The following is an 11,735-nucleotide window of genomic DNA, read 5'->3' as shown; positions in this document are numbered from 1 at the left end:
TGTCTCACATGGGGCTCATGACTAAGGCAAAGGGAGGGCAGGTATTTTATCCCCATTTTACAGATGGGGAAACGGAGGGACAGAGAAGTGCAGTGACTTGTCCATGGTCACAGCAGAAAAGCGGCTACTCTGGGACTAGAGTCTGGGGTCTCAGCCCTCTGACTTCCAGTCCTCACTCTTTTAAACTAGACAAACTAATTCTGCATCTCAAAATTCTTAAAAGACTTGGACAGCTCACATCTAAGGAACAGATGGCCGTCGATATCTTCAACAAAGAGGTTGTTTTTAATTTCAGAGATCTTCATGGATTCCTTTATTAATTCCATTACCAAATAAAGGAAGACCTCTCGCTATCATCTAGGGCTAGAGGTTAAAAAAAAATAGATGATGAGCCCCATGTGGGACATGGACAGTGTCCATTCTGATTATTTTCTATCTACCCCAAAGCTTAGGACAATTCCTGGAACACAGTAAATATCATAACTAACAGCATTATGGGTGGGTCTAATGGCATTCGGGGCCCAGGAAGAGTAGTTAAAACATTCGTTTAAAAGATCAAAGTCAATTAAAAAGCAAGTATTTCTCTTGGCTTCTTCTACTGCTGCTGAGGTTAGGCTGTGTGTAGTGAAACCTTATCCAAGCAGGAGCTGATATAGATGTTTGGGGGCTTAGAGAGCAATTTTTTGGGGTCGGGAGGAGATAGTGTGTGTGTGTGTGTGTGTGTGTGTGTGTGTGTGTGTGTGTTTGCATGCACACACTCTCTAGGGCTCAGTAGTACATTTCTGCTTCTGCATTTTAAACCACAGCCCTAGAATCACTACTGCTGACAATTCATGCTTTGGGCAAAACTACCCCCACCTCCAAAGAAAACACCCACGAAAAAGTAAGTCCAAGTTGTCCATCTTTTACCCGAGCTACGATACAACACTTTACCTATGAAAGCCTGGAGCAAAAGGAAAAAAACATTACCCAAACAATAATGATGTAATATTTATTGAAATTCAGAATATTTACATTACAGAACATTAGACATACAGTTCGCTCTCTCTCTGTCTCACTCACACACACAAAACAACTGGTGGTCAAAACATTTACGCAAAAGAAGGACCTCCATTTTTACTGTAATTATATTAACAATATGATTCTGTAAACTACGAGCCCAAGTCTCCCAGGACCTAAGTAACTCCCTGGTAGTGAGGCATTTTGGGAGGATCATTACCTCTTTCGGGCTGCTAGGGAATTGGTTTAGTGGGTTCCAAAAAAGACTGAAGCCAATTAGAGCTAAAACCTGTTTCAGATAAGGGCACCCAGGCACATCTATAATCCAAACAAATGCCTCATATGCAAATAGCTTCCCTGTCATGGACCTACTACTTCAGTTCTGAAAAAACTGTCCCCTAAGACATTCTCCTAAACTGCCCAACACGCTTCCATGAAGTAACTTTAAGCACTGAGAGAACTGGGCTCAGCATAACATAGCTACAGTTTTGAGAACACCCCTTAAGCCAATACAACTATATTTCCCATTTCTTATTAGCAACTCCAATGACATCACTTTAACATGACTCGTACACAAAAAGCCTGTTTCCAAATAAAATATAAATCCATACACACTCCTGTAGCTTAGAGAATGAATGTGTTCATGGGAACTAAAAAATGGTATTTGATTTTCAATTCTCTAATGGATTAAAGGGACTTGATTAATATTGCCCATCATTTATTTGACATGATTTTCTTCTATATTGTTCATCTGAATTTTATGATTTCCTATTTTTATTTATGCCATTACTCTCTGAATGGAGACCAAATTTCCTTATTATGCACCCTGACATTAATTTGGTTGGGTTGAGTGTCCTTCACAAAGAGATAAAACACACCAAAAAAAAAGAGGTAATATCTGAACTGTTATAATAATAAGGCCTTCGAGCAGGTTAGTAAGCAGCACGTTATGAACCTTCTAAATTACAGGGTTTTGTTCCAGGAAATAAATGAAAGCTTCTATGTGCTGGGTCACTGGAAAACGACCCAGAACTCTCAGGGTAGATGAGACATTGGAGATTAAAGCTCAGCAACTTACAAAGGAATAGGTTCTCCAACAGCTTGTGGGCCCTCCCACAAATGGTCCCATCTAAATCCTTCAACATGAAGGAATACAGAAGTTACTTCAGCCCTTACATGGTGGTCAGAAAACAACAAATGTGAATATATTGGACAGTTATGAACACACACTGGTTCTCCTTGCAATCCACCCAAAGCAACAGCTGGGCAAGAGAAGCCAAAGAAAACGTTACCCTAAGTTTCTACCGGTCCTATTGAAATATCTATCTAGTGAACCAATGAAATACAATTTTCCCAGAAAAAGAGTTTTCATATTCCTGCCGTGTGACTTCTTTTGTAAAATTTCATTTTATCAACCAAAACCTGCACCTTGGTACCTTACAATTCTTAATTGAAAGGGGAGAAACACCTTTCTGAGAGGCTGTGATTTCTTTCTTACTCTTTAATCCCTCTCCATGGCTAGTTTTTAATTTATTCGCCAGTATTAGTACTGGGTAATTCAATGACTCTAGGAGCAGTGTGTTCATTCAGCACTTATATGCTTTTTGTCCCTGGGAAGGTTGTGTACAATTTTGAGTCCAATTGATAGCCAAAGGCCAAGAGCCAGCAGATGGGCAGGAGCCCTAAGGAAGCCATTGAAAGCACATGTAAAACGATTTAGTTAATCTGAGCCAATCTCACAGCCTGACAGTAATTTACTGAGTATAAAAAAAAATTGTATCAAGAGAGGTGACTGCCTGAAAAGAAAATGGGACTACAGACGTCCTGGATTTTCTTAAAATAAAGCTGTACCTCTACCACTTGGGAATGAAAAGTTTTTTTAACTTTTCTTCTTCAAGGTTAGTTCAGAATTTACTTTACGGTTTTTTATTATATTGAGTTCACCCGGTTTCTCTGGGGTTTGCATGCATTGGCTCTTACAAGTGATTAATTAAGGGAATGATCACTGAAAAAATAAGGCAGATCATTTCATTTGAGCACTTACCCTCTTTTAAATAACCAAATTATTCAATTATGTAAGGATTAAGTTCCTGCTACTTATTTACAGTATCAACTCAGTCACTTTGATGCTGGGTGGATCACTACTTGCTGGCCAGTGAACATCATTTAAACCTTTTAAGTGTTCTTGGCCAAGGGGGGAATTCTCATCATTAGTAAATTCCTCTTTAATAATAATCCTGGCTGCCAAAAACCACTTGCTGTGCTGCAGCCCGATAATGGAAGGACTGTTAGCAAGGTTACGGATTATGGCAGAGGAAGGATGTTCTGGAGAAAATATATCCATAGAGTTGCTATGAATTGGAAACGACTTGATAAGTGCGGCAACCACTTAATTGTTTCCCATACTCAACTGGAAAGGTGATTTGCCACATCAGTTGTTTTAAAAGGGTCCAGGGTTTATGTTTTATACTTATCCCCTAAACTGTAAACTTGCTGGGGGCAGGGAACGTGTCTTCCAATTCTATTGTATTATACTCTCCCGAGTGCTTAGTACAGTCCTCTGCATGTAGTAAATGCAGAATAAGTATCATTGATTGATTGTATAATGAACCTCATCAGAAAAATTCTTAAACAAAGGATTACGATGGAAATAAAAAATGGATTAGAAATATTTCCTGAAGGTAGTTAAATTAGGTAACATCACCTCACATTAAATTAGGTGAATAGTAGTGGTCTTCTGATTATTTATGATATTCAATAAATATATATTTAAATAAAATTTTCTAACAATTACAGCAGTTATTCTTTACTAAAGTTTCTTGGCAAAAAATAAATTACTATAACAGTATCTTTAAAATGACATTGTTTTCCTACATCCTCGTGGACTCCCTTTTAACAACTGAAATATTTAACAAAATGGGGTTGATATCAAAAAAGACTTAGCAAACTAAGTATTTAGAAATGTTAATATAAATATAGATGGCAAGTCTATCTCCTATGAATAAGTACAAAAAGACAGCAATCAATACATTTGTATACTTGAAAAATTCCACTAATCATGTAAGTGGCCCTACAGTTAAGAATCTACAAATGTCAAGATAAATTACGTACAAAGCTTGTGACTTTGACGACTGCCTTGCCAAATGCCCCCACATACTCAGGGGGTAATCAATCTGACATAAAGTGCAAATAATTCTAGTTTGAGGCCTTTCAAACTAATGAGGGCAACGTTTCGATGTTTAGAAAGATTAAACTTCATCTAGGTGTTTCATTATCTTCAAGAATTTTGAGGATCTTTCCTTCCCCTTTGTAAACTGAAAATTCCTTTCCCTGGTGGAGGGGGAGGTATTTTTTGGATGAAGCATAGAATGCTCTGGGAATTTTAGTCTCAAGTCATGTCATTTCATCTAGTTTCCTTAAAGTGACTTCTTTGAGGAAACATTCCTTAGAAATGCTTTCGTTCTACCCCTTCTATTCAGCGGCAACTAGCGAGCCGAAAGTACCACGGTTTTGAAATTCAGGAAATCCTAACATTTTGTATTGCACAAATCAGTCTTTCCAATCCCTATCCCAATTTTCAGGCGAGGACTGTCAGATTATAAAATCTTTGAGGGCAGGGATCTACTGAGCTCTCCCAAACAATTAGGACAGTGCTCGGGCCCACAAGAGGTGCTCAATAAAACCCTACTGATGATGACAATGGGTAGGGAGGGGTTTTTTTTCCAAAACTTCTTAAGGAGAGCTGTACTTCCTGAACAGGTAAGAGACTTGGCTCAAAAGGGAGGCATGATTTAGGGAAATGTGGAGCTGCCATCCATCAGCTCAGCTGCCAGCAAGTGTAAGAAGGCAAGCTCACACTTACCTTCAAGTGAGTCGACGGTCTCAGCAGTTTGTGCTGCAAAACGCTGAGACTCTCCCTGCTAGACAGGCCTAGCCCTGGCTGGTGGGTCCTGGGAAGAATGAAGAAGACAGCTTATCTTCCCTTTGTGTCCAGGAGGATGTGACTAGTGAGTGACTAGGTCTTGACACCTGTCCACTTGTTTTGTTTTGTTGTCTGTCTCCCCCTTCTAGACTGTTATCCCGTTGTTGGGTAGGGACCGTCTCTGTATGTTGCCAACTTGTACTTCCCAAGTGCTGAGTACAGTGCTCTGCACACAGTAAGCGCTCAGTACGATTGAATGAATGAATAAGTGCCCAAATGGGAAGAGAGCTAAGCAGCAACTTAGCAGTCATCTCCAGCCATTAATGGTAAAAAAAAAAAAAACCTGGGTTAAAAACTTAACTCTCTCTAATAACAAGACACCTTCAAACAATTTCGTAGTCGCTGAAATGGTTAGTGAGCCATTTTACTAACTTTAATTGTTTCTGTTCACTGACTTGCAAAGTAGGATAGTAGCCTATCCTAAGAGGTAAGTGACACAAAACTTTGTTATGAAGGGTTTGGAACTGAGAATAAAGCATGGCAAAGGAATTTAGAAAGCATATTAAATAATAATAATAATAATAATGGCATTTATTAAGCGCTTACTATGTGCAAAGCACTGTTCTAAGCGCTGGGGAGGTTACAAGGTGATCAGGTTGTCCCTCGAGGGGCTCACAGTCTTAATCCCCATTTTACGGATGAGGTAACTGAGGCACAGAGAAGTTAAGTGACTTGCCCAAGGTCACACAGCTGACAAGTGGTGGAGCCGGGGTTTGAACCCATGACCTCTTGACTCCAAAGCCCGTGCTCCTTCCAATGAGCCATGCTGCTTCTCATTAAATGTTCTGTCCTTTGGATTTTCTTCTCTATAAGTGCTGAAACTAAAAGTTGAGTATTTGCCAAGGCAAATGCACTGAAATAAGAGCTAGGTTCCAACTTAAACATAGGGAAATATTGCCCCTCCAATAAATTAATACGACAAAAAAGGAAAAAGTCTTTTAAGTGGGTAGCAGCATGTGCTCCTGGTTCTGACTGTATGTTAACAATGTTCAGAACTGAGTCAATAGCTCCATCATTTACTTAGACCCAAATGTCAAATGTGATGTATTCAAAGGTAAAAACGGACTCTGTGTAGTATTAATTAAGGATGTGGGGGGAGGATAAATAATCTCTTCAACAGTTACATACGTCCCTGTTAAAAAGCCAACAACTCCAATGACTGCTATAAAGATATCTTTGAAGATGATCCACGAGCACATATTTTCCTTATAAAACGTGAGAATTTCAACCAGCGGTGGAAGGATCAGGGCCAGGGTGCTGCTGCTCACAGCTCCAACAAAAGAAATCACCAAGTCTAAGCGAGGAATCAGAATTGCTACAGCACCTAAAAAGAAAGAGAGAGGTTTTAAGGGGTTTTTTTTCCCATTTTAACCTTGGGTCCATTTATAAATACTGACTGTGGAAATTTTCAACTCTAGAAATGAAATTTTAAAGCAATCCAAGCCTTCAATATCACTGATAAACAGGGCCAAAATTTATGAGAAAAAGTCAAAAGAGGTTCATTATTTCACAGTGGAAGAGCCAAATGAAGCAGAACCAAAAGCACCGTCTGAAAACATACTTTAAAAGCAATGATAAAAAAACATCTTGGCCAGTTACGTGGCAAGACAAACCAATTTTCTGGGCAGGGATCCTTCCTGACATCAATTCCTCATAACTGATTAATGGTTTATGGTTTATATTGCAGGTGTTCTCAAGAAATGAGTTCTCAGTTCAAACTCCTAACTTCAAATTATTTGCCTGAGTGCTATTCTACTGTACTACCTCCTTAAATACTCAAGATATAGGATGCTTGTGGGTTTCAAGGGATTGTCTAGTGTTCTAAAATCCAGAGTTTCTGCCTGTGGCTAGAAAGCTTCTTCTGGGATTATATCATCATTCCTGATGGCATTAAACACCCTGCATTGCCTCTCTGATCAATCAACCATATTTATTGAGCACCTTCGGTGTGCAGACTAATCTAAGACCTTTTGAGAGTACACCAAGAGAAAAAGACATGGTTCTTCCCCTCAAGGAAGTTACTCTAAGAAGGAAGACAGGCAGAATTAAGTTAAGTTCAAATAGTGGGAGCAGAAGGAAGAACCAGGTGCTTACCAGAAAAGGTGCCAGGGAAAACAGAATTTATAGAGTACCCTCTATAAGTAAAATCCTGGAGGAGGCAGAGTACAATACAGTCTCTCCAAACCTAGTCCTCTTCTCCGAGGCTAAATTTCAATCCAATGGATTTTGCCTTCCAGGTAGACTTCAAATAGCTTCCGAGGAAAGAGCAAGTAGTAAGCAGAGCCACACAATCCTTGAAAGATTTAAAATTTGTGGCTTAAAATTTGAGTGCCTACCATACTCTGGGTGGACAGAAAGATAATTTGGAAAAATGTAAGAGAACTGAAACTCCTCGTCTTAAGTCTATGTTCTATGCTTTGTAAACATAGGTATTTAATGGTATTTATTAAACATTTACTAAAAATGTCAATGCACTGTACTAAGCGCTGCAATAGACACCCAGCCCAGCCCACCACAGTCCCTGTCCCACAAGAGATTCACAGTCATTCACCACTTTAAAGCCTTCCATTTTCATAAAGACTCAAAAAGGACTCTGCCCAGGGGTGAAACTGCAATTTTTTTTTAAGACAAGTATTAAGGGATTAAGACCTTCTCCTTTTGAAACACAAATGCTAGACTTCCTTAAACCGATATTTTTAAATTCATTCAAAACTAAAAAATAATTATCTAGTGGGTTTATAGCAAATATTGTTATATCCTCTAGTAGAGGGCTTTTAATTAAAATGAAAATGTTTTTCAATTTGCATTTTCTCTGTGTTCTTTTTTCCCTTTACCACAGAGTTGAAAATGAAAAATGCCATTTTTGGTTTATGTAATCTACACTGATATGGATGAATTTGTTCTGATATAAATTGGATTCTGCTTGGGCCAAATATCATAGGTAAGCAAATGTTACAACAACGTTTAGATTGCCAAACACGAATGTGCTCATTTACCTACTATGTTTTTAACACCCGACTGTTTAGAATAATACTAATCAATACTGACTTTAAAGCACTCAATCAGCTCATCCAACTTCCTACCTAACCTTGCTGATATCCAACTATAACCCAGCCCACTCACTTTGCTCTTCTAATGGCAACTTCTGTCTCACCACTCACTATTTGCCCAAGTGCTTCCCCTGACCTGGATCTCCCGCCCCTTCCACAAATGACAGATAGAGCATCTTCAAAGCCTTATTAAAATCACATCTCATCCAAGAGGCCTTCAAATCAATCATATTTATTGAGCACTTACTATGTGCAGAGCACTGTACTAAGTGCTTGGGAGAGTACGCTGCAACAGAGTTGGTAGCCCGCAAAGAGCTAGAGGGAGGCTTATTTAGCCCTCTTTTCCACTATTTCCTCTCCCTTCTGCACTGCCTTTGCACTTGGATCTTATACCCTTTAAGCACTTGATTTTCATCCAATCCTCAACCTCACAGCACTTGTGACAATACCTGGTATTTATTTTAATCTCTGTCTCCTCTAGGCTGAAAGCTCCTTGTGGGCAGGGAACATGTCTACCAACTCTGTTAAACTGTACTCTCCCAAGCGCTTAGTACAGTGCTCTGCACACACTAAGCGCTCAATAAACACCATCAGTAGATTAAAATACTAACCACTCCCATGAAAAAATTATTCTACTTCTCTTTGTTAGTTTTCTGGAATGCGAAAAGTTCACCTCTCACATGATCTTTTGCTGCTTTCTGAGTCTCCTGCAGGAGGACACGCTAACATGGTATAAGATGGAATACCTTGGAGAACCAGCGTGGCTCAGTGGAAGAGCCCGGGCTTTGGAGTCAGTGGTCATGGGTTCAAATCCCGGCTCCACCAATTGTCAGCTGTGTGACTTTGGGCAAGTCACTTAACTTCTCTGCGCCTCAGTTACCTCATCTGTAAAATGGGGATTGACTGTGAGGCCCGTGGGACAACCTGATCACCTTGTAACCTCCCCAGCACTTAGAACAGTGCTTTGCACATAGTAAGCACTTCATAAATGCCATCATTATTATTATTATTATTAATGCAAGATGGATTTGTTCTGTGTATGGTTCCTCTTTGTGGGGCCTGCATTCAATTCCCTCAAGGAACCTTTTTTTCTCAGGGGTAATTAGGAAGTGGGATGGAAGTCAGAGAAAGAATCAAGCAGGGTTGAGGTGAGAGTGGGAATACTAATGAACGGCAGAGGAGTCCTTCAGGTTTATGGACTGTAAATTCATCTTAGTCAAGGAACGTATCTGCTAATTATGTTGTATTGTACTCTCCCAAGTACTTAGTACAGTGCTCTGCATATAGTCAATGCTCAGTAAATACCACTGATTGACTGATGTGGTGGCCATGAGGTTGCAGCAACTGGACAAGAAACAAGGAGGGCCAGAAGCCAGCTCTCTAGGTATTTCTGGCTTGTGTCCATTTTATTCAATGAATAAATCCTTATGAACTGGCAATGTTTTTCTGATCTTCCAGGAAAGGACTAGTTGCCGTCATTTACGCCTTCAGTAAAGTGTTACTCTTTGGTGACTCAGGTTGTCAAGGTCACAAAATCCCCAACTTTTAGAGCAACTGACCATTAGATTTCTCTTGGGAGCACTTAATTTCCTTCCTGTCTCCTGCTTTCATCTTCATCATCATCAATCGTATTTATTGAGCGCTTACTATGTGCAGAGCACTGTACTAAGCGCTTGGGAAGTAAAAATTGGCAACATATATGCTTTCCTGTTCCAGGTGCAGAGCTTTGGAGGGTGGGGAAAAATGAAGTCCCCAGATTGATTCCCACCTTTCTGGTCCTGCATCAGTCAGCAGTTACCTCAGCCCTCATGTCCATATTTCTCTGCCTACTTTTCTTTTAATCTTTTATATGTAGTAATAAAATGTATTATGTGCTTGGTGTGTGAAGGGCACTGTACTAAGTGCCGGGAGAAATTATACAGGTGGGAGTTAAACACAGTCAGTATATCTGTAGGTTCTTTCTCTGCCACCCATTTTATTTGTAATTTATGCCCATTAGTCTCCCTTCTTAGAATGGAAGCTTCTCTAGAGCCTGTACTTTAATTGTGAGTGCTCAAATGTTCAGTATTCTGCTCTGCCCCCAGCAAGGGTGCAATAAGTACCAATACTGACAAGAGAGATGGGGCAGATGAAAGAAGCAGGAAGTGTTCAAAGTGAAGCCTCACAAGGAACTGAAATTTCCTCTGAAGTGTGGGTAGGGGAGAGGAGTACAGTGAAATAATTACATTTGAAAGAATGCTTCATGTTTTGTAATTATTTTGCTTCTCCTCTGCTATACGGTAAACTCCTTGAGGGTAGAGATCATACCTACTAATTCTGTTGTTCTCTCCCAGAGTATGTGCTCAACGAATACTATTGAATTGGAAGAAGCAGACTTCTGGATCAGTTAGAAGCCACATTCCAGGATATAATCTCACAGAGAAAGAAAGGTGGATTTGAGAACTTCAGGCTTTTCTGCTAATTGTAAGTTAACAAAAACAACCAATTGCCAAGTTCCCTTTCTTTTTTTTTTATCAAAAAGAAGGATGTCCCTGCTTGCCCCATTCAGTAACCGTATTTTTCAAATTGCCCCATTCAGTTACTGCAACTGCCAGAGAAAAATAACAAGTTAGCCAGCGAAGAACAAAAATGGAATTTGTGGGGGTAAAGTATTATGTAAGGAGAGTCTATGAGATTAATTTTTCTAATTGAAAATTCCACAGGAAAAAGACAGGCAGATATGGTGAGCCTTTATCTTAGCATATCATAATTCCTCCTTTCTTTTTATAATTACACACCAATGTGTTAAGCAAGATAGCCTAATTACAAGCTTTGGAAATCCAGGTAAGCGGACCACATCTTCAGCCATATCTCAACACTGAAATTAGTTCCGGTAAGAGAACTAATGAGGGTTGCCTCATTTGTTTTACACAAATTTCCCCCATTTAACTGTTCTGAATCTCTGGGTTTAAGAATATTTTTCTTTACAGAGATTGTTTATAAGCAGCTGTCAGAAAAATGAAAAAAGCTCACTCAGAAGAGAAAACCTTAAATTGTTCAATATTTGTTCAATAGTGAATTATAGTGAATAGTGAATTATTCAGTATTGAATAATTGTTCAATAGTGAGATGCTATGGGATTCTTATCAGTGCTTAGTACAGTGCTTGGCACATAGTAAACACTTAACAAAGATCATCATCATTAGTAGTAGTAGTAGTAGTAGTAGTAATAATGGTGGTATTTAAGCAGTTACAAAGTGCCAAGTACTGTATTGAGCACTGGGGTAGACACAAGATAATCAGGATAGACACAGTTCCTGTCCCACAAGGGGCTAACAATCTAAAGGGGAAGGAAACAGGCATCCTCCACCCCAAATCGAGTGGCTAAAACTTATCTTGCAGCGATTCATTCATTCAATCGTATTTACCGAGCGCTTACTGTGTGCAAGGAACTGTACTAAGCTCTTGGGAGAGTACAATACAACAACAGACACATTCCCTGCCCACAATCAGCTCACAATCTAGAGGGATCAGGGAACCAACCCCCATGAATGCAGCAGAGGAGCAACAGATAGTGTGAGAGACACCTGCCAGCTCTGGAGTAGGAAGACAAAACCCGGACCCTCCCTCTCGCCCCACCAGTCTGGAGTTTGGGATGTCTCACACTCAAACTGTGGCTTTCCAGTCCACTGTCCAACACTCCAGGGTTCTGGCCTTGCAGAGGA

At 39.7% G+C, this 11,735-nt stretch overlaps 1 protein-coding gene across 2 annotated transcripts in view; it reads right to left on the bottom strand.

Annotated features, from left to right (window-relative positions):
• Positions 1-977: 977 nt before the first annotated feature.
• SLC36A4 (solute carrier family 36 member 4) overlaps positions 978-11,735 on the bottom strand; it is a 51,656-nt gene continuing 40,898 nt past the window's right edge. The window contains exons 11-12 of one of the 2 annotated variants that reach the window (XM_038761959.1): positions 6,110-6,305; positions 978-4,949 (exon numbers count right to left, since the gene is read on the bottom strand). In XM_038761959.1, coding sequence (XP_038617887.1) covers positions 4,817-4,949; positions 6,110-6,305 — 329 coding nt within the window. In that variant the 3' untranslated portion in view covers positions 978-4,816. Of the gene's footprint in view, positions 4,950-5,713; positions 6,306-11,735 lie in introns of those variants that run through there. The other variant, XM_038761960.1, reaches the window with a different exon arrangement.

This window comes from Tachyglossus aculeatus, chromosome 20 (assembly GCF_015852505.1).
Source record: "Tachyglossus aculeatus isolate mTacAcu1 chromosome 20, mTacAcu1.pri, whole genome shotgun sequence".
Classification (NCBI taxonomy): Eukaryota; Metazoa; Chordata; class Mammalia; order Monotremata; family Tachyglossidae; genus Tachyglossus; species Tachyglossus aculeatus.
This window is presented reverse-complemented; position numbering and strand designations above follow the sequence as displayed.